Consider the following 23,813-nt stretch of genomic DNA (forward strand, 5'->3'; position numbering starts at 1 on the left):
GAAAATGGTTTTATCAGACAGAAGGCGAGCAGAAATCTCCTAATACAAGATAGTGAAAGAAAACAAAAAGTTCCAAATGAGTCCGGAAAAACTAAGGGGCTGTGCTGAAGGGCTTTGTGTCAAAGAATGCTTCTGAGATTGTTCAGAGTGCAATGACAAGTGTTAAAGAGAACAGATGCTTGTTGGCAGTGACCCCTAAACCACTCTCAGATATATTTCTGTCTGTATCCCTGTTGCATATTTTCCCTCAGGAAAAATTTCCTGTCTGGTTGGAATGTTGACATTGGGGCAGCCAGTAAGTGAAAAGCTTTCTTATACAGTACTAGATAGTAAGAAAAACGAGACAGGGGTTCTATTTGGAATTGAAAAAGTTTTTGACTTGGTATACATGTACACTTATGTAAGATTTACAAGACCACAGGGCAAATGTAAACAATTATGTCTCAGACCCTCTTAGTATATTAATAACCTTAACAGGATGTGAAGTGAAGGGGATACATTACTCCTGCTAATGCATTAAAACTAAAGCTGCCTTGAGATGTAATCCTTGTACACAGAGGCTGAAAACTGGCCCTTGTGTACAGCTGTCTGTTCTACAGAAGCCAGTCTCACGACTGGATTCTGTCGAACCAGCATGCTGGAAAACCAGCATCCAACCAGTACACAATCAGTGCTGGCAGTCAATCTCTGCAATCACTGATCAGTGTGTTCTTGTAGTGGGGAAAGTCCCCCTGACAGAGCACAAGTGCAGAGCGGGGGAGATCGCCACAACAACATCGCTTGGGTTAGTACAGCAAGGTCTCAGTTTTTTTCTGTTCAGCCCGCTTGGTTGAACAATTCCACTATATACCAGGTATTAAGACTTACTTCAAGTTCAGCTGGTTAGATTGGGAATTAACTGTTTGTCTATCAGCACATTTTGACTTTACTAAACATGCCTAAGCTTCATCTTCACAATAGAACAACTGATTGAGTAGGACTATCCAAGCTAATATTCAATGTATTTCCTGAGATAAAATAAGGATTGTGGTGTCCAGGGGCGGACTGATAACTCATGGGGCCCCCAGGCAATAGGGGATCATGGGCCCCTGTGTCCTTGCCCACACTCAAAAAAAGCCTATAAAAGGTACCAGGGGCATTTCATGGGGCCCCCTACTGACCCCGGGCCATCGGGCAGTGTCCGAGTGCTCGAATGGTCAGTCCACCCCTGGTGGTGTCTAAATCAGTTTTCCTCTTCCTTTTCTAAAGAACTAACCAGCATTGTCTGACAATGTCTCAGCATAATTTATTGTTAGTAGGTAACTTAACAGACATTCTTACAAGCAAAGAAGGATGTTTATGGATGGACAAATGCCAACTAAATGTGGTGAACTCAGATTTTAAATGACAGAGAGACACCCACAGTGTGGGGCACACTAAAATACTTGAATACAAATTCTAAAGTGATTGTAAACACAAGCATTATATATATATATATATATATATATATATATATATATATATATATATATAAAACAACCAGGTTTATACTTACCTGCTCTGTGCAATGGAATTGCACAGAGTGGCCCTGAACATCCTCTTCTTGGATCCCCCACTGGTGCTCCTGGCTCCTCCTTTTCTTGATGGTACCCCATAGGAAAACATTTCCTAAGAGAATCCACCTGCGTGTTCACTCCCAAGCCTCCCTTTATTAATTCACCCCATTTTAGAAGCTGGAGCTGAAAATTTGTCCATTCTTTAATTTCACATTTATTCAAGCAAGGAAATGGAAATTCATAAGGATACAAATAAGATACAAGTTTATTTACTATTGCATTGTGAAACCTACTGATGAGGTTTGGTAAGCCATAGTGACCAATGAGATTTCAGGTTACTTAATTTAAAACACAAATGATAGCGGATTAGTAACTTTAGGCTTCTGGGTTTTGCTCAACTCTAAAATAGTTCCTTTTTTGAAAGGTCTACTATTATTGTCACCATCATAATATAAATACTAATGCAAAATAAACAGGCTTATTAAAATGTAATTCCTATACAACTGTAGTGCATGCTGCACTCATTCAGGGTTACAAGTGACTCTTGCTTAAACAGCATGCATCATAACAACTTTACCTTCTCTGCTGGGTACTTTAGAATGTAAATCTGAAACTGTTCAGAGGTTAAATTTATTAATGTGGAAAAACATTTTATGTTTTAAAACTTATTTGTCACATATTTCAATTACTAATCCAAATATATTATTAAATGCACTTTAGGGTTTTAAGGGATTAGTGATTTTTTGTTATTTCTAACGTTAGATGGCATAGAAAAAAGGGACAAAAGTGAATTTTAGTGATCATAATAACCCTTGCCATTTATTGCTTTAATTACCTATGATTACTATAGGAAGTTTATAGTATAATATTGTTTGATGTTAGTGACCTATACATTAACTCAGGACCTTTGATCTATAATAAAACAACTGACAACCAGGGGCGGACTGATAACTCATGGGGCCCCCGGACAATAAGGGATCATGGGGCCCTGTGTCCTTGCCCACACTCAAAGCACACCAAAAAAGCCTATAAAAAAGGTACCAGGGGAATTTCATGGGGCCCCCTACTGATCCCGAGCCCTCGGGCAGTGCCCGAGTGCTCGAATGGTCAGTCCGCCTCTGCTGACAACCACATTCTATGCCCACAAATATGCTACATGCTCACATTCACATGCACAGACTACAGTGTGCGTACAGTAAATTTACTAATAAGTGTTGTTTGCCATGGAATGTACACCCTAGCATCCAAACATATACTAGCTTATAGAGATAAGCCAAATGTTAGGTCCTAGCCTAGGTTCAGACCTATCTTTGATCTTCTGGCAATTGGATGAAAATCTAAACTTTTACCCATTTTGCCCCATAGTTGGCAGAAACCAAACAACAGAAATCAAAGCAGTATTTCTACCGCTTGTTTATATGACAGATTCTTGCTGTCAATTGCTGCTAAGGAAGCAGTGGGTTATTGCACCCACTGTGTCCCTAGGAACTGCTGATGCCAAAGCCACTGCCCAAATATGGTAACTGGCCAAATTTGAACAAGGACATTGATCAAATATGGCCATGGCCATATTTGGTCAATGATGGTGCCACTATCCCTGCCCCTTTACTTATATAGCTGATGACAGCTTGAGGAGCTGTCATTTGGCTAAGAGTAACATGGGGATTGCTTGTGTGAACCAGGGCACTGTTTTTTTGTGTGGTGCGTTGGTGGCTGGTGGACATCGTAATTGATAATGGATTTATAATAAGGGAATTTTTGGGGGATTTCTGTTTTATTACTAGGACAAACGATTGGGTGTTTTTATTTCTAGGCTACATCTTTTTTTTGTGAATTAGTAGGGGTACCATGTAACCCATACTCATTCACACAGGAACGGGTGGCAGTATCTGGAGGGCCCCTTATTGTTAAAGGAGGCTTTCAGATTCCAATAAACCACTCACCCAGGCAGGGTTCTAGGAAGAAGCCCTTGCCCATATCAACATTTAAAGTCGCTTTGTCAGAAAGGCCCACCTGGCAAAGTACCCCCACGTTGAAGGCATGTGACCTATAATGGTTTAAGACTCATGCTCCTTTTCCCTTATTTTCTAGCCAGGCAGACTGCATGTGCTGATTAAGGGTCTGATATGGATTTTTAGGGGAACTTCATGCAATTTTTTTTGCATGGAATCCTCATTTAAATCCATACCAGGCTCCCAGGGTCTTCTGTTTTTTGTTAGTTTTCTTTTGTATAAGTACCCCTATTACCACTTGAGCTCTGGAAGGTTTTACCCTTTCATGAACAGGCCGTTTTTTTACTATTTAGCACTGCACAATTTTTAATTTTGTGGTCATGCAACGATTTACCCAAATTAAATTTAAATAATTTTTTTCACAAAAATCGAGATTACTTTTAGTGGTATTTGATCACCACTTGGTTTTTTATTCATTATTATATAAATTAAAATAGACCAAAAATTTAAAAAAAACAATATTTTTACTGTTTGCTATAAAACATATCCAATTAAAAAAATTTAAAAATCTAATTTCTTCATACATTTAGGCCAACATGTATGTTGCTATTGAAAAAAATCTCAATAAGTGTATATTGATTGCTTTGTGTCAAAGGTATAGCATGTACAAACTATGGTATATATATATTTTTTTATACTAGTTATAGCGGTGATCAAAATGTTTGTTTTTTTTGCATTTGTACATGTTTCCCAAAGCAGTTCTCACTACCCCTCACATGCAATTTTTGTTATGACCCCTTGCCTGTTAACACAGAAAATGGGCATTTTTGATTTGCAAGTACCCATTGATTTCAAAGGGGTTCGGGTTCAACATCCAAATGTCTTTGAAGTGTCAAACTCTCCTCAAACTGAACCCAGGGAGGTTTGGCTCATCCCTACCAGCTTAGTGGGGACATGCCTAAATTAATATTGTGATTTCATAATTGGGTCTATCTAACCACTGTTATGGATTTTATGCTTGCATCTCATGAAGGAACAAAACCTCATGATGTGTGAATGGGAGATATTAATGACAAAGGTAAAAGAATGCTAAATGTAAAAAAAGCCTGGGCATGCATTGCCGGGGTATCACAGTGTACATGTGCACATATGCCTGATGTAGCCATAAAATAATACAGCACATAATGAATTTTAAAAAAGAAGTTCAGTGATTATTGTCTATATATAAGTTGTCTTTTTTATCTAATATCATGGAGTACAAGTTTTTTTTACCTTCTGCTTTGTCTGCTGCATGTGCATTTCTTTCCTTAGCATGTAACTGGGGTTAGTTCACCTTTTTAGAAAAATAAAAAAGTGAGTTAACACCTTCCACCTTTTCAATCCCCTCAGTTCCCGTGGTACTTACCTCTATGGATAATATGGGTACTGAGCTTTCAGTGCCCATGCAGCCAGTGTAGTGTTCCAGGGATTCGAAATCCCTGTTCTTCTTCATTCTCTTTTTGTTTGACTTTTGGGACAGATCAGAATGATTCTGATTGGTCAGTACCAGCATGTGATCACTTTGACTACTCAGAATTACTTTGATCTGTTCCAGAAGCCCTACAGAAAGAAGGTGAAAAAGAGCAGGAATTTCAATTCCACAGGCCACTACACTGGCTGCCTGGGAACAGCTTATCACTCATGGAGGTACTATAAATATGGTTATGATCAGGGATAGGGGGGGTGTAGAGAGTATTCACTTTTTTTCTAAAAAGATTTAAATCTAGGATTGCACCGTGTGCATTGAATATCAGTATATGATTTGTTAGGTTCAGTTTGCAATACTTAAAATACTAGCATACAATAGTGATTGTGATTGCTCTTGTTCATATATTTTTATTAAAATAATGTGTTTTTACTACATATCATTTGTATAATAAATGTAGCCAGTACCAAATACAGCAACATGTTTTTAGTTTAATTGAAATAATATTTTGTGAATCTCTTAGACTATTCATTAATATCTAAAAACAATTTCCATGCACTAATAATGCTTTCGAGTTCCTTCAAAGATGTATTTGACCTCCATATAAGTTGAATCAAGCTGCTTTGACATTCATATTGATTTGAATGGGAAAGAAGCATTTCTGACATGAATAAAAGCCTGTGTACACAGGCCCTATGATAGATTAAACACGCACAGATCAAACATGGTATATTTATACATTTGGGGATTAAGAAGGAAGGGTTTTTTTTAGAACTAGACTTTCTGAGAAACATAATGCATTTACTTTTTACATTTTTATGCCATTGCTTAGAAACTAGCAGTGGCAAAATCCTGTCAAAATCCTGTCTTTTTGTATTAATATATTTCCTATATACTATAAAAGGCTCCTGTCGCTCTCATTGCGTGAGAGTTTAGTGTGGGGGACAGCTCGTAATATTTCAGGGAAAAATATTTGCTAATGTAGTGTGATACTATATCTATACAGTGCTGTACATATCACTATTTATAGTGCTATATATTTCCAATGATACTCTGGAATAAATTGCAGTTTGCGTGGAAAGGGTAAGTGAAGCGTATGCCTACCTGCATTCACTGTACTTTCATAACACTCAGCATGTGCCAGCAATAACATCTGTTGCTGTATTGCTGCTGTTCCCCTTTTTTACTCTTTTTTTGGGGGGTGCTTACTTTTGTTTTTCAGATTTTCTTAATTAAAAAAGGATGAGGTTTGTTTTGCTTGTAGTGTTTTAGAGTCCCTGTTTGGGTGTGTTCCCTGGTGATGAGTATGCATGGGGACAACTCTGAAAGCAAGATAAGCATTGCAGTGAGAGCTGCATTTTTACTTTTAAAAGCCTTAGGCAAATAACTTAAAACAAACAAAAAAAACCTGTAGTTCTATTTTAACACTTGACTGAATAAATGTTTTTGTCATTTCACATTTTATTTGCTTGCTGTTCTTTATGCTGTTTATAGTATTTCATATACAAGTTTGAAAATCTTCCATCTAGTGGCCATTTGTATAACAGGGAAAAGATTTATTTTAACCTCATTCATTATTTTCTATCATGATACATTTCTCTCTATTTTTCCTCTTAAAAGGTACTGTTGAAACACTTATTTTCTAATGATTCATATTTTCTCACATGGTGTTGTTTTATTAAGTTCACCATTTCAAACATTTCCTATCTTCTCTTCTCAATAGACACCTCATTGAAACTCACAATCATTTTAGGAAACAATACGCCTTTTAATAATGCAGTAAATGTCTTTAATGACTTGAAAATCAGTTTTCGATCGTAAAGTGCAAATAATACAATTAATGCTATGCCTTTGTTAATTAAACCTATAATATTAGTGTTTCTGTTCGACTGCTGAGATAAACGTAGCCTTAATGTATAACTAAAGGTAAAACTTTTTTTAGTTTTGGATAGAGTGGAGAGAGATTAGAACACTTGTCAGGATTTATTATTGTCTGTGCCCCTATTAAGAAGATCCCCCCGCTCTATTCCTCCTGTTTGCCAAGTGAAAGTAAAAGAAAATCTCAAATTATGGGTTGTCCCCAGAAAAGTAATAGAGGGGTAATCTTCCAATTGGGACACTAGTTCTGGTAACCTGGAGGTCCCCAAGGAATTCCCTTACTCACTGTTTGGCTATGGGACAGGAAGTGAAGGGAAATCACTGCAATGGGACACAGATAGTGAAAAAAAAAATCTGAGAGGGGTTTTAACCCTTCTTTACTCAATCCAAAGTAGTGAAGAACAGTCCTTGTTAAATAATATTAAGCAGCAATCTAGTAAAGCTATAAATATTATAATTTTATAAAAAAAAACTTTTAAGCAGAATTTTTTTATATGTAGTGAGAAGCGTGGCTGATCTAGTATACATATTATACATTTTTACAGATAGGTTACATTCATTAACCAGTTCTTGACCGCGCTATAGCCAAAAGACAGCTATAGTGCAGTCGGTTAGTTCTGGCAGGGAGTCCATGGACATCCTCCCAGAACCCTCCCCCCTGCGCGCCCCCTGCGGCATGCACTGTGCACGATCTGTGATCACTGTGTACTTTGGACATAGCTGGTCACGTGTTCAGGTAAAGGGCCTATCAGAGCCATCTTTTGCCATGTGATCAGCTGCATCCAATCACAGCTGCTTACATTGTAAATAAGAAATTCCGGTTATCTGTAATCCTGTCCGGACATACTTTCCAGAGAGGACATCAACACTGATGATCAGGGAACTTATCATCAGTGCCCTGATCATCAGTGTAGCCCCATCAGTACCCATCAGTGCGACTAATAGTGCCCATCAGTGCTTGCTATCAGTGCCCATCAGTGCCCATCAGTGCTGCCTATCAATGCTCATCAGTACATCCTATCAGTGCCCATCAGTGCCGCCTATCAATGCCCATCATTGATGCCTATCAGTGCAACCTATCAGTGCCCATTAATGCAGCCTCATCAACACACATCAATGAAGGAGAAAAATCACTTATTTGCGAAACTTTATTACAGAAACTAAGAAAAACTATATTTTTTTCAAAAGTGTTTTCATTTGTTTAGCAAAAAATAAAACCCAAATGGTGATTAAATACCACCAAAATAAATCTCTCTCTATCTCAAAAAAATGATAACAATTTAGTTTGGCCATAGTATAGCATGACTTCGCAATTGTCATTCATAGTGCAATAGCGTTGAAAATTGAAAATTAACCTGGGCAGGAAGGGTAAAAGTGCCCAGTAACCAAGTGGTTAATTTGTGCACTAGTGTTGGTAGGGATGAGCTAAATTGAGAGGGTTCATCTTCCCAAAATTGGAATACTTCAATGAAATTTCATAATTTCTATGGAATAAATTGGAGTCAGTGCAGAATGCAAAGTTAAGGTGAATTTAATGTTTTTTTAAGCAGTATTGGGTTTTAGACAGCTCCTGAAGGTTACAGTCGCTGCGTTTACCTATCAGTGACCTATCCTTCTGTTAAATATGGCCCTTTAATTCACCTCAATATTTTACTTTTAAAAAGAAAAATGAAACACATTGAAAAACAGAAAAAATAAATGCAATGAAAAAAAAAATAAAGTGACAGTAGTCAGCTAAAAGAAAAAAAACACAAATGCAAAGAACAAAAATGAAGTACATTTATCAACTTGAAATCTTGGTAATTTGTCAGCAAAAATCGAATTTTGATTTGCATTGATGGCAGTCAGTTTTGTTCATAATTAAAATGCTAGAAAGGATGTAATTTGCTAGCATTAACTTTGCAAAGAAAAACATAATGGCTTTCTGGAGGGGGGGGGGTGTAACTGTTAGATGAACAGTTGCATTCATCTAATTTCTTTTGTTACCTCAAAAACTGCTAATGTAGAATAGGAAGGCATGGCCAAAACGAACCTAGCAGGGTCTGACTGCCTTCAAAGCAGCAACTGTTCTTCAAAATGCGTTGCCCTTCTTGTTTGTAAAAATGTGCATATAAGGGTGAAGAGCACAGGCAGATGCTGCCAATACTACTCATTTTGGGAGGGAAACAGAAGCACCCCGGTCAGACTTTGTAACCAATCCTTTAAATATTTACCCAAAATCTGTCATCACGGGAATAGCTGTCTGTCACTTCAACATAAGATTGTTGCTTTATTGTGAATAAAAATGCACATCTGTTTCTCATGCATATATTATTTCTGTAATAATAGGTTGATTTGGTGAACATTGGAAGCGCAGACATAGTGGATGGAAATCATAAGCTGATCCTTGGTTTGATCTGGAGCATTATTCTCCATTGGCAGGTGAGCTTTTAACCTGTACAGTGTTTATTATAAGACAATAAGTAAGTAATGTTATTATAAGACATGGAGTAAGTAATGTTTTCTACATTTACAGATTGTTTGTAGAGGTTGATTGAGAAAACTACTGATTAATAAATGTTTGATTCTCCTGAGTGTTTCCTGTCTGATCTGTGGAGAATCACACAAAATATGTATACATTTATTCAAAAGAATGTATTTTATTTATTACAGTTACTTATATAACATTGTCAATTTACACAGCTCTTTACATATATATTGTACACTCACATCAGTCCCTAACCCTCAATGAACGTACAATCTAAGGTCCCTAACTTACATTCATTCCTTCACATACTAAGGCCAATTCAGACAGGAGCCAATGAACCTACCAGCATATCTTTGAAGTGTTGGAGGAAAGCCACGCAGGCACAGGGGGAACATGAAAACTCCAGGCAGGTAATGCCATGGTTGAGATTTGAAACAATGACCCTAGTACTGCTAGCTAGAAGTGCTAACCACTTAACCGCTCTGAATGAAAAAAAAAAAAGCAAAGTGGAGCACATACAAAACTTATCTATGCATTTACAGCATAGGGTAAAACCCCAAAAACGTTTTGGTCAAGTGCCATCCTAAATTAAGTATACAAAACTAAGAAAACACTTAACGTACAGTTATGACATGAACAGACACCAGATCCAACACTAGGATATGTCAAACCCTGCTTCTATTTTATCTGACAATTCATGAACCAGTGAAAGCTTTTCCTTCTTCCTAATTTATTCCAGTGTAGCACCGGAATGCCTTTCATCGGCAAACCTACAAAACAAAATGTACCTATATTAGAAAAATTCTAAAGATAACACTTCAACTTTTAAATCAAAGTATGGTGCTTTTAAATCAGGTTTACTTTCATTTTCTACTCAAATAAAACCCACAAATTTAAATTTCTAAATTCCAGAGACAAAACATGTGGATGTATTTTTGTATATGTCATGTCTGATATAATCACTGAATGCTTCTTTCTGTAGTCATTGTAAACAGTACATGTTAATGAGAAAAGGAGCGCCAAGGGAAATTTGAGACAAGCAAGAAGTGATTTTAAATACAGTATATTGCAGTTTTTTTTAGATATAGTAATTAAAAACTATATTTGACTATATTTGAACTACGTAAATTTTCAGTCAAAATATCTTTAGGAAACAATAGGCCATTGGATAAAAAGTTCCAACCTGGATGGTATTGGTTCAGTGACATGAAATCTACTGTACATTGTTTTCCCATAGATCTTAGTGCTAAATTCATGCAATTAACAGCTCAAGGCTAAGAGCAAGTTAAAGTGATATTAACATACATGTACGACACATGTGAGATATTGCGGAGAATGTCAGACTGAAAGCAATAATTCTAGCACAAGACCTCCTGTGTACTAAACTGGTAACCTGTAAAGACTTTTAAACTGTTGCCGATGGAGTTTTTTAAATACTGTAGTTTGGTACCATTCCACAAGCATGCACACTTTTAACCACTTGCCCTCCTAAAGATTTACCCCTCTTACTGACCAGGCCATGTTTTGTATTACAGCACTGCATTAATTTAATTAACAATTGTGCAGTCATGCAGCGCTGCATCCAAATGAAATTTATGTCCTTTTTTTCCCCACAAATAGAGCTTTCTTTTGGTGGTATTTGATCAATATTTTTGACTTTTTGCTATTAAACATGTCCAGTATAAAAATTTAAAACATCAAATTTCATCATAGATTTAGGCCAAAATGTATGTAATGCTCATAAAATCCCAATACATGTAAATTAATTGGTTTATGTGAAAGTTATAGCATTTACAAATGATATAGTATATACTGGATTTTTTTTTTTAATATACTAGTAATGGCGGCGATCAGCGACTTATAGCGGGACTGCGGTAGGCATTCTGACACTGGGGGGTATCTGATTAACTGTCACTGACATCCCCAGTGACACCAATACAGTGATCAGTGCTAATAAAACGCACTGACACTGTACTAATGACACTGGGCAGGAAGGAGTTAACATCTGCGGCAATCAAAGGGTTAACTGTGTGTGCTGTTTCACTGTGTGCTGTGTGTGCGCTTTACACTGTAAGCACACTGCTTTGTAACAGCCAAGGCCACCAATGGCTCGCACAGCCCCTACCTGGAAATGCAAAATCACGTATATATATATATATATATATATATATATATATATATATATATATATATATATTTCTTTTGCACACCCCTGCTGCCCTGTAGCAGTATTTCTGCTGTAGGGCAGTGGGAAAGTGGTTAATCTGCATAACACCATATTTTATTTTTTACCAAAATATGGATATTAAATAGTTTTTGTGTACATTAAAATTCATTAAAATGTATTTTTTTTCACAAAAAAATTAGTTCACAAACAGTTGTGCAAGTCCCTCTTGACATACAAATTTGAAAAACTCACCTTTTTTATTCTTATTCTTATTTGTGTTTGTGAGTTCTAAGAAATATTCTGCCAAAAAAGCTGATTTTTACATGTAAACAAGTGTCAGAAAAGGCCTGATCTTAAAGTGGTTAAACTTAAAAATAAAAAAATTATATTTTACAGTTACCAATCTTTAAATGTGGTGGCTGCATTAATCTTCTTTTATTCTTTGTTATGCTTATTTTCTTTTGTTTTCACTTGGTTATCTGGCTAGTAAAACACTCCCTGCCTTAGTATGTCTGTATTGTTAGGTGCACTAGCATATTTAGACGGACTTGACTAACAAATTAAAGTCAAACTCCAGGTAGCATTTTTAGCCCCATGGCGCCGGTGCCTCCCAGCCCTTTAAGGGGTTTGTGACACTGGGAGGCAGGGTGGGGTTTAGGGTTACCGCCGTGATTGGAAATGTGCAGGGAGAACGTGGGGCTTTACATTGGGTACGCAAATATGCGGCCTCTCGGTGTCAAAGCCCAGCCGCTGAGAGGCAGCATATTTCCGTACAGTCGGTGCCAAGAAGTTAAGCAATTACAAAAACAGTTTTTCTTTTCTTTTGGGATAAAAGTTTTACACAAATGAATAAATGCTGACCATTGTAAGCACCCCTGTCAATGTTAAATGGCTCGTCTCAACCTCCTAACTGCCCCTTTTGCTAGATAGCTTGCTCTGCTAAAGGAAGTTAAAAAATAACAGATTACTGCCAGGTAAAAAATGGAAAAAATGCCTAAAAAGAGAAATTAATGCATTCACCACATTTAGGAGTTGGTAAGCTGCATTTTAACACATTCTTGCTTTTAGGTTTAATACCAGTTTAAGTAGTACAAATATGGGAATTTTGGGGTTGTTTTCTAGACTTGCTGAGTTGATGATATAATCTTTTGACTATAAAATGGTCTGACAAAAGTAAATATGATATAAGATCAGATTGTAAATCTTTTTGTACTATATGTGCCTGACTTTATAATTATATACCATATTCCAGAAGAAGCTAGTACAACATAAGTTATGAAAGTTATTCTAGTCATTAGAATGGAATTACACAGAGATGCCATTTAATTTAAGTGTTCTAAATTACTGTGTAAGCAGATGTACGATTGTGCTATAAACCTTAGTCCTTGCTTTGGAATCAAAAGGTCATTTTTTTTAGAGAAAAGTAGGCCTGTCCTTGTTTGCAAATGAGATGAGTAGATTTTTAAGTGTTTGCTCATTTCTAGCTGTTAATTAATGTTTGAACCCAAAATCCCTATATGGGGGATGATACTGGGAGGGGGAGAGGGATCGCTTGAGAGGCTATCCAGTCCACCATTGCTAGGAGTGGGATACCACCATTGTTCTGGATTACTGCCTAAAGCCCAAATGGGATCTAGACCTTTTTGCTGAGCGCCTTTCTGATGTGTGTTGGCCCCTAGGGGTCACAGCATGGAGGTGAGCAGGCATTTTAGCCGACGGTGGATACATGTATTAGGCTGATTACCGTACCTGTCACCTATCAAGTTTTACACTGAGTTATTTCATTGGGTTTTGCACAGTTATTTTGGACTTTACACCACTTTGTTAGTTAATTTTTCTTTTTGCACTGTCAGTCACGTTTGTTCATGCGTTTGTTCATGTCATTTTCACACATATTTATATTTTATATTTATATGTTATATTTGATATATTTATTTTTTCTGATACACTCACGCAACTACCCATCACATTTGGGGTTTTCTTGTTTTATGTGTCACTGGATGGTCATATTTTTTTATGATCACGTGTTTGCTGTTGCGTTCTCACTTCCATATGTTTTCAATATTCACTTGTGTATTTTCTCCTATGTCTTATATTTGCTCACCATTCTTACAAGGGTAGTGCAGCACCTTTTTCCTTTGTGTGTTCACCATTTTTTAGTTGGGTGTGTTTGCTTGAATTGTATAAATTGATATTTTATTTATGACCACAGATCTGTGGACACATCCTTCTTCATTTGTTTTCATTTAATTTTTTTTTTGTTGATTAGTGATATATAGTTTGTCTTCACTTTATATAGGATTAGCAGCACCACCTTTGTTGTGCTATATGGGGGATGAATTTACCTCTATTAGTAGGTTGGTTTCTCCTTTAGGCCCCATGTACACGGGACGTTTCTGAATGATGGATACTGACTGCTGGAAAACGTAGGTTAAAAAAGTCTGTTTATCCGCATTTGCATAACGTGTTTATGCGCATTTATGCGTGTTTGCGTTTAGAAGCATTTTTTAAAGATAAGCTCAGGAGAACCTCTCAAATGCCCAGAATGCACTGAAAAGTGGTAAATGATTAACTATTTCAGACTGTTTCTGAGAAATACACACAGTAGAAGCAGAGACAGCAGTATGTGCTGAGATAATTAGGTGTGATTTGCTCATTACCATTTCTTTTGTTTCCAAGGGTGGGAAAGGTGTCTGGTGGAGTGAGTCATTAAGGTCACCTGGCAGGGGATCTTCATGAGGAATTTGAGGTGTGAATGGTCACTAACATATCTTATTGTTTCCAAGGGTGGGAGAGGTCTGAGTTGTGAATTGGTCATTGCAATGTGTGACAAGCTTGGTAGGAACATCCTAATAAGTGTTTTGAGTACCTTGAAAACTCTTTGCATGCATTTTTCATGATGAAAAAAGGCTCTGGACAGCATTGGGAACTGGAAGAGTTAAAAAAAATTTCAAATGCAAACGCTTATAAATGCGGTTTGCCGCGTTTACAAGCGTTTTGCATTTGAAATGCTGATAAAATCGACGTCTGAACGCACATTTGTTGCGTTCAGAAAAATGACAGTAAACTCAACTGCCTGTAAACGACTGTAAACGAGGATGTGTACATGGACACATAGGAAAACATTAGGGTGAGTTCAGGGGCTGCTGAAACAAAAGCTGAACAGCTCCTAAATGTGAGTTTAGCAGGTGCAGTGTACATGAGCCCTATTTCCCTCTCTTCATGTTAGTTATTGCACAGTTGAAGCAGGGGTTTATATGGATGTTCTCTAAAAAGGAGGACTCTGGTACTGTAAAATGTTCACCCATCACATCTAATGACTGGTAAGTTGCAATATATTAACTTTTTGTTCTTGGGTTTAGACACTCTTGAATCACAAAGAAGCATGCTAGAATTGCTCATTTGGTAATGACTTCAGGACAGTGACTATGAAAGCCAAAGCTTCAGCATTGCAGCCAAATAATTAGCATTTTCATAAGTACAGCAATGGCACATTTCATGACTGTCACATGACAGAGTCATTTTTAGGAGCAGATAAAGTGACCCAACAGTGGAGCCCATTTAAAATACATTTTCAACTGGTCTACTACATCAACATAAACAGTCCTACTTCAGACCATTGGACTGACATACATGATGTTGCCCACAATCACAGCAGTGATACCCACCAGCCACTTGCTGCCATTGCACTACTGTAATGGTTGTGACCCTTACCTTATATTCAGCACACATGATCCCCAATTTTCACCACAGCATCAGAATGCACGTTCTCATTCTCTGTCCCTGAACTGACACACACTTATATTTATTCTGTTCAATAAATGGGCACACTTTTGCTAGTTTAAAAAATGTTTGAAGAAAAACTTGTTTTTTTTCAGACTGCTCCTGAGTGTCAAACTGCTATCTTATTTCTGCATCCAGCTTTAATTTCCAGACAACAGTTCTTATACCTGTGCATGTTAAGATAGCTTTGTCTGAAGAATAACACATGCTTTCTTATCTTATCTCTTAACTCTCACTTTTCATAGATCAGCAATAGGGCACACAATGCATTATGAGTAAATTCTCCATCCACAGACAATGGCATAATATATCTCCTGAACATTCCTTTTTAACAGCTGTGAAATCTTTTTATTCTGTTCTACTTCACCTAATATCATGATAATCTTGGTGACACCGAAATAATTTAGTCCATGAGTGGCTGATTATTTACAAGCTATGCCTGTTGATTAAATATTTATCTTGATGTACAGTTTTAAACACTGATGATTGTATTCCTTGTTCAGGTGAAGGATGTAATGAAAGACATTATGGCTAACTTGCAGCAGACGAACAGTGAAAAGATCTTACTTAGCTGGGTGCGCCAATCAACTCGCAATTACCCACAGGTCAACGTTATCAATTTCACCAGCAGTTGGTCTGATGGGTTGGCTTTCAATGCACTTATCCACAGTCACAGGTAAGGGTGAAAAATGTAGGCTTTTACCAATGTTCCATTCAACCTTGTATCAATATTATCTTTATTGATCAATGTGCATGTCAGAGAGCATGCTTAATGTAACAAGTTCATCACCTGCTGCATTGTATTTACTATACAAAATAGATTTATAATTCACTATTTTGAATTTGCCGTCATTCCTCTGAACAAGTACTGATGACTCTAATCTCAAGTTGAGATAACTTGTTTTTTTGTTTTTTTAATATAGTGCCACTAGTTTGTGCAGCACTTTGCAGAATAAAGGGAAACAGTACCATTACAATATAACTGGAGAAGTGTAGAGTAGGCCAATGAGAATGGAGTTGCAATAGTTTAGGAAACAGATAACAGAGAGTGAATGAGTAGTTTGGTGGTTTCATTGGGTAGAAGGGGATGTATTTTGGAAATCTGATAGAGATGAAGTCTGCAAGATTTTGATGGTGATTGGATGTGGGGCTGGAAGGACAGGTCAGTGTAAGATAGTGGCATACCATCCATACTGATATGTCAATTAGCAATTTGGTGATGCATGAGGATACAGAAGGGGTGAGCTGAGAAGTAAAAAGTTATATTTGGATCTTGTCAGAGATGGTATTATAAGCCATGCAAGGTTATCAACTGACCCAGAAAGGAGGTGTAGATAGAGAACACAAGGGATTGTAGGACAGAGTCTCGGGAGATGCCCATGAAAACAGGAAGAAGAGAGGAGAGGATGGATTGTGGGTGACACTGAAGGTGAGCTAGGATAGGTAGGAGATCCAATAAGGAGCAGAGTCTTGGAGGCCAAGGGTATGGAGTTTTTTGAGGAAGAGCTGGTTTTCAACTGTATCAAAGGCAGCAGAAAGATCTAAGAGTATGAGTACGGAATGGTGGGCATTAACCACTTCAATACCGGACACTTTTACTCCCTTCCTGCCCAGGCCAATTTTCAGCTTTCAGTGTTGTCGCACTTTGAATGACAATTACGTGGTCATGCAACTCTGTGCCCATAAAAAATGTTAAAATTATTTTCACGCAAATAGAGATTTCTTTGGGTGGTATTTAATCACCATTGAGTGCTTTTATTTGCTTGCTAAATACACAAAAAAATGAAATGAACTTTAAAAAAAAAATGTGTTTTCTTCGTTTTTGTTATAAAATTTTGCAAATAAATAACCTTGTTTCATAAATTTAGCTAAAAATGTATTCTGCTATATTTCTTTTGTGAAAATACCCCAAATTATTGGATTTATCTAATGTATTGATACTATCAATAGACTGCATTGTAAAAAAAATGCCACAAATTAGTGTATATTAAATTAGTGCATATTATATTAGTGTCTAGTCTGTAGGAAAGCAATAGAGTCCACAAACTATGGTATATATACACCTGACAATCAATCAATACTGCTGTACAGATGGCCAATCTCATTTCTTGAGGCACAAAAAAGCCAGGATAGTACATATACCCCCAAATGATCAATTTTTGGAAAATAGTCCAATGTATTTAGTAAGAGGCATGGCAAGTTTTCTGAAGTTGTAATTTTTTGGAAAATGAAGAAATTAAAAAAAAAATTATTATTATTTTTTTTTTTACAAATTGTCTCCAGTCCAGTACAGCGTTATATAACTGCTGTGGCGGTGATCAGGGACACTGACTGGTGACAGTATGTAAAAAAAAATATTTAATAATACCAATTTAATTTATTTTTTGTCAATAGTATCTTTTCTTTGTTTCTTTTTTATTACTGTTTTCTTTTTTTACTTTTTTTTTAACACATTGTGACCAGAGCAATGCAATGTTACCTTGGTAACATTATACTACTCTGGGCAAGTGATCAGGATTTATTTTTTTTCTTACACAATGTGGTTGCTAATACCAATGTATTTCATTGATATTAGTAAGCTGTGATTGGCCCATTAGATGATACAGATGGGCTGTGATTGGCCCTGTCTGTACCATGTGAATGCTGTGTCCAATCACAGCTAACAACACGATTGTATACAATGGATGGCATGAAAGGAAGCATTACATACAATTATATACAATTGTCACATGACACTGGCAGTGGGTGGGTGTAGTGATCTGTCATTGGTTGTGTCCCTTGGACACAGCCAGTGACAGATTGTGCCACTTCTGACAGGACATCATATGATGTCCACTCAGAAGAAGGAGTGGCCCATCTGGCCACCAATCTGCTGTAGGCTGAACAGGAAGGTGTTAATTTTATCAGTTATTATTATTATACAGTATTTATATAGTGCCAAAAAGTTTGCTCAGCGCTGTACATTATAGTGGGAGACAGTACATGAGACAATACAGTAACAATACAATACACGAGGGGTTCGAGGGCCCTGCTTCTTAGAGCTTACAATCTAGGAGGGAGGGGATAGTGGTACAGGAGGAAATGGCTGTGGGGGATGGAGTGGTAGGAGGAGTGGAGGAGATCGGCTGTTAGGTGAGGGCGGGGTAGGCTTCCCTAAGGAGGTGGGTTTTCAGGGTGCGCCTAAAGGTGAGAAGGGTAGGTGACAGTCTGATGGATTGGGGTAGTGAGTTCCAGAGGATGGGGGAAGACCTGGAGAAGTCCTGGAGTCGGGCATGGGAGGAGGAGACCAGGGAGCTAGAGAGTAGGAGGTCTTGTGAGGAGCGAAGAGTACGTGTTGGGTGGTATTTGGATATCAGATCGGGGATGTAGTTTGGGGCAGTGTTATGAATAGCTTTGTACGTCAATGTTAGAAGTTTGAATTTTATGAGTTGGGCAATCGGAAGCCAGTGAAAGGATTGGCAGAGGGGTGTGGCGGATATGGAGCGGTTTGTAAGGTGGATAAGTCTGGCCGCAGAGTTCAGGATAGACTGAAGCGGGGATAGTCTGTGATGAGGTAAGCCGGTGAGGAAGGAGTTGCAGTAGTCGAGTCGTGAGATAAAAAAGGGAGTGAATGAGTTGTTTAGTAGTGTCTGGGGTTAGGAACGAACGTATTTTGGAGATGTTGCGGAGGTGGAGCCTGCATGAATTTGCCAGCGATTGGACATGGGGCTGGAAGGACAGATTGGACTCTAGAGTGACACCTAGAACTTTGGCTTGCGGGGTGGGACTGATGATGGAGTTATTGGTCGTGATAGAGAGGTTGGGGGGGGCACGGGCTGGGGGGAAAACTAGGAGCTTGGTTTTGGAAAGGTTTAGTTTGAGGAAGTGGAGTGACATTCAATCTGATATGTCGTTCAGCAGGCGGGTGATTCGGACGGAAGGGGTGAGGCGAGGGGTAGAGATCTATATTTGCGTGTCGTCGGCGTAGAGGTGGTAGTTGAAGCCATGGGAGTGTATCAGTTGGCCAAGGGAGGAGGTGTAGATGGAGAAGAGAAGGGGCCCAAGGACAGAGCCTTGGGGGACCCCAACAGAGAGGGGGAGAGAGGGGGAGGTGGCAGCATTATAGGTAACACTGAAGGAGCGCTGGGATAGATAGGAGGAGAGCCAGGAGAGAGCGGAGTCTCTGAGGCCAAGGGAGTATAGTTTTTTAAGGAGGAGTGGGTGGTCGACTGTGTCGAAGGCTGCGGAGAGGTCAAGGAGTAGGAGCACTGAGTATTGGCCATTAGCTTTGGCGGTTAGCAGGTAGTTGGTGAGTTTGAGTAGGGCGGTTTCGGTGGAGTGTAGGGGACGGAAGCCAGACTGTAGGGGATCAAGGAGGTTGATTTTGTTGAGGTGGGAGCTTAGGTGATTATAGACTAAGCGCTCGAGGAGTTTGGATGTAAATGACAGCAGGGAGATGGGTCTAATGTTGTTCAGGTCGATGGGGTCCAGGGAGGGCTTTTTGAGTATGGGAGTGATGTGCGCATGCTTTAGGGGGGAGGGGAATGTACCAGTAGAGAGGGAGAGATTGAAGATGTGAGTGAGGGAGCGTAGGATGGAGGAGGAGGGTGACCGTAGGAGTTGTGTGGGGACAGAGTCAATGGGGCAGGTGGTGAGGTGGGCTTCGGAGAAGACCTTAGTGACCTCTTCAGTGGTAGCAAGGTCAAAGGAGTGGAGTGTTGGGGGGGTTTTAGTGTGCAGGATGTTAGGTGGGGTGGGGGTCTGAGCAGTTGCGAGGTCAGAGGAGGGGAGTGTTGAGAGGGTTATCATGGGAGGGAGGCAAGGTGGGGTGGAAGTCTGAGCAACAATGCGGTTTAGTAGGGCATTTTCTGTGGAGTGTTTGGGGTGAAAAGCTGACTATAAGGAGCTGAGAAGGTCATTAGCAGTGAGGTGGTAGATTAGTCTTTCTGGAAGTTTGGAGGTAAGCAGGAGCAAAGAGAGGGGTCTTAAATTGGTCAGACTAGTGATCTCCAGCAAGGGCTTTTTGAGTATGTGAATAGTAATGAATATGAAGTGAAAATGTATTCCTAGTAATATTTTATGACAGAGCATGCATCAATTAATTTAAAAGAGAAATATGGGTTAAAAAAAATAAACATTTATATTCACCTAGGTGAATGCAGCATCAACCCAATGCTGCATCTGTCCACAGCTGGCTCTAAGGCTGCTTTCACACTGAGGAGTTTTTCAAGTTTTTTTGCGTATAAAAAAGTGCCTGAAAAGCTCAAGAAAACTGCTTCCCTGTGTATGTGAACGTATGTCTATGTATGTTTTCACACTGAGGTGTTGCACTTGTGGTGCGGTGTAAAAACTCCTGCTTGCAGCATCTTTGGGGCATGTTTGGGGAGTTAAAAAAAAACGCCCCAAAAACGCCTCTTTCCATTGAAATCAATGGAAAATGCCTGAAAAATGCCTGAAAAGCGCCTGAAAAACACCTGAAAAGCACCTCAAAACACCTCTGAAAAGCATTTTTGGTGCAGTTTTTAAGTCACATGTCCTTTAAAAACGCTCAGAAAGCACTGCGCAAGCAAGGTAAAACCACCTATGCATTTTTGCTGTGTTTTTGTGGCTGATCAGTGTGAAAGTAGCCTAAGACTGAGAACTGTGCAATCAAACACCACTCCACTCTGAGCAGAAAGTGGTGACTGTCAGTCACTGGCTCTCTGCTCTGCCCCTCCAGCACTTACTGGAGCACTAGCCTGTGGAGGAGGAGGCTGTGGCTTTAGCAGGCTGTTGGCTGAAAGTGGTCACAGGAATACAAAACTAACTGCACTACTGTGATCCCCAAGAGAAGTATAGCCAAAATAGCTTTGGCTACACTTCTCCTTTAATATATCATAGAGAAGTGTTTATATCATGTTGAACATTTTATTACAGGGATACATCATTCTGTTACTTTTATTATTTTAGCCATTATAGACTTTTCTCCAATTTCAATTATACTAAAGGTAAACACAAATTCAGAACATTTATTGCCAACAATTATTCATACAGCAATTACACGGTCTGTCTCCTCCTCTCATTCTTTTATTTGTTATTTAAAAATGTATGATAAACATTGCTATAATAAAAAAAGTATGAGTCAAGAAAAAAGGACATATTGAAAAAGTCATACTCTGAATATTGATATAGCCAAATACTGACCTTTGCACAAACTGGCCTAGTGGGCATCTGCTACTTGTTGTTTTACAATGATAGCTGACTGCAAAACATGAAAATTGTTCACACAATGTATTGTCTTTTTTATAAATATTGTACAAATAACACATTTCAGTACTAACAGCATTATTGCTTTAGGAATGATTTTTTAAAAGCCCACATTTTATGCTGGTAATTCTACAATAATAGATATTTAAAAGCATGAAAAATCTTGTAAAAAGAGGCTATAGATAGTGAGTTGACAATTTACATGGTACAGGAGGATTCAGTTGCAGTCCCTGATGTCACCAAAGAACCACACAAAATATTTAGTGAACAGTATGTAATGTTAGAAACAAATGTCAGAGACTGTAAACTTACAGGAGGAAAAGGTCAGAAATTGCAGATATGCTACAGGTGTATAATGACCAGACCACCTGCGCTTATGTAAATACACACTCCCAACGACTGTACAACAACCATTATGTATATACCAGTTTGGAGCTGACCGCCATTACTGAAGAGGAGATCCAGCGGATGAAACATGTGTTGCTAAAAGTGAATGTAAACTTTCATATTAAAGCAGAGTTCCACTCACCCTGTCAAAAAATAAAAGTCAGCACCTACAAAAACTGTAGCTGCTGACTTTTAAAAAACAGCCACTTACCTGTCCCTTGGTCCCGCGGAGTGTCTCCTGCAGCCCGTTTCACTGGCCGTCCTGTATTCCAGGAGGCCGGCATCTTCAGTGTAGGCACCCGGCTGTGATAGCTTGTGGCTTCACAGCCGGGTACCCACTGTGCATGTGCGAGTAGCGCTGCGCCTCATGAATGGTCCTGTAGTCTTCTGGGGCCTGTCACGTGTCCCAGAAGACTACAGGGAGGAAACCTTCCACTTCCGGTCACCTAGGTGATCGGACTGGAAGTGGGAGCGGGTACCTGTCAAATTTGGGTACCTGCCCCCCCCTCGCCCCCCAAAGGTGTCAATCCTTAATGGGGAGTGGGGGAGCAGTCCTTAAAGCGGAACTTCCCCTTTAGAGTGGAGCTCTTCTTTATCTTAAAGGGGCCTATAGCTCTGGTGAAACGGAAAAGAGAAGCACTGTGTTTTTCTTGATCAATATATTTATTGAATTTTACAAAGTACAAATTACAACAGCATAAAGGCATTTTGGGTACAGAATAAAAAATAAAACTACCAAGAAACATTTGTGGGCACATACACAACAACGTAGAAGAGTGGGAATACAGATTCTAATAAATCAGATATCCAAGGATAATACTTTCTTGTGTGTAATGGTGAACAAAGTTGAGAGTCCAAAATGTTCCCACTGAGACAGAAAGCAACAGTCAGTTGTAGGAATGCTCAAAGCACCTTGTTGTCATGAAAACAGTCACTTATTGATAAGACTGCTTTTGGGCACAATATAAAAAGTTGATATTTTATTCATGCATTGTTGTTTGGTTATTATTGATATAGATTGAAGCAATGTGTATAGATTTAGCATTACATAAGGATTAGCAAAGCTTAGGACCTTGTGATTGATTTCATTGCACATTATGAAATATTGCTAATATATCTGTTTTAGTCATAAAACAAGGCACTAGATTGTTTTCACTTTTAAATATTGAGTAAGGTAATATGTTAAGCTCTGCACAATATTTTGTAATTAATGCTACAGGTATAGTGGAAACCCAACACTATAGAAGACAGCCAACGATAGACTAGAACAGGGTTCATGAAACTGCTAAAGATCATCACTATTACTGCCCCTTTACAATATCAGCACTCCTACTGCAGACTGCTCAGGTTTATTGATGAGCCAGATTGCCCTAAGTTTGGTTCCGCAGGGTATCTACAAACTTCAAAGAAGTTTGATTGCCAAACCTGTACGCTGTTAAAATCCACAAGAGCTGAATCTGCCAAATTAAAAAAGCCCATTTGCTGGGCTAATAGGCAAAGGGGTGTCAGAAAATAGCAAAAGTGATGGGTACTGCCCTGGGATACATGCATAAAGCCCTTAAATGCTTAAATTCCTTTATGTAATATATCTGGGGAAGGGGGAGAGGGAGTGCCCTAACCCTGGCTATTAAGGGGTGCATCTTTACGTATGATGTACAGAAAATGCTAAAGCAGCACTGATATTTACAAAGAAAACATTTTTAAAACTGCCATAAATTACTTTGACAGCAGTGTTTTAACCACTTCAATACCGGCCACTTTTACCCCCTTCCTGCCCAGGTCGATTTTCAGGTTTCAGCGCTCTCACATTTTGAATGACAATTGTGCGGTCATGCAACACTGTACCCAAACTAAAATTTTATCATTTTCTTCACACAACTAGAGCTTTCTTTTGGTGGTATTTAATCACAACTGGGGTTTTTATTGTTTGCTAAATTAACAAAAAAAGACCGAA

General features: G+C 38.6%; 1 protein-coding gene across 1 annotated transcript in view; it reads left to right on the top strand.

Moving 5' to 3' along the window:
• DMD (dystrophin) overlaps positions 1-23,813 on the top strand; it is a 2,676,943-nt gene that overhangs the window by 245,073 nt on the left and 2,408,057 nt on the right. Inside the window, exons 4-5 of the mRNA XM_089653005.1 lie at positions 9,159-9,251; positions 15,751-15,923. Coding sequence (XP_089509131.1) covers positions 15,763-15,923 — 161 coding nt within the window. The 5' untranslated portion in view covers positions 9,159-9,251; positions 15,751-15,762. The remainder of the gene's footprint in view (positions 1-9,158; positions 9,252-15,750; positions 15,924-23,813) is intronic.

The sequence above is a fragment of the Staurois parvus genome, unplaced genomic scaffold (assembly GCF_062004578.1).
Source record: "Staurois parvus isolate SC_StPar_1 unplaced genomic scaffold, SC_StPar_1.0 ptg000696l, whole genome shotgun sequence".
Lineage (NCBI taxonomy): Eukaryota > Metazoa > Chordata > Amphibia > Anura > Ranidae > Staurois > Staurois parvus.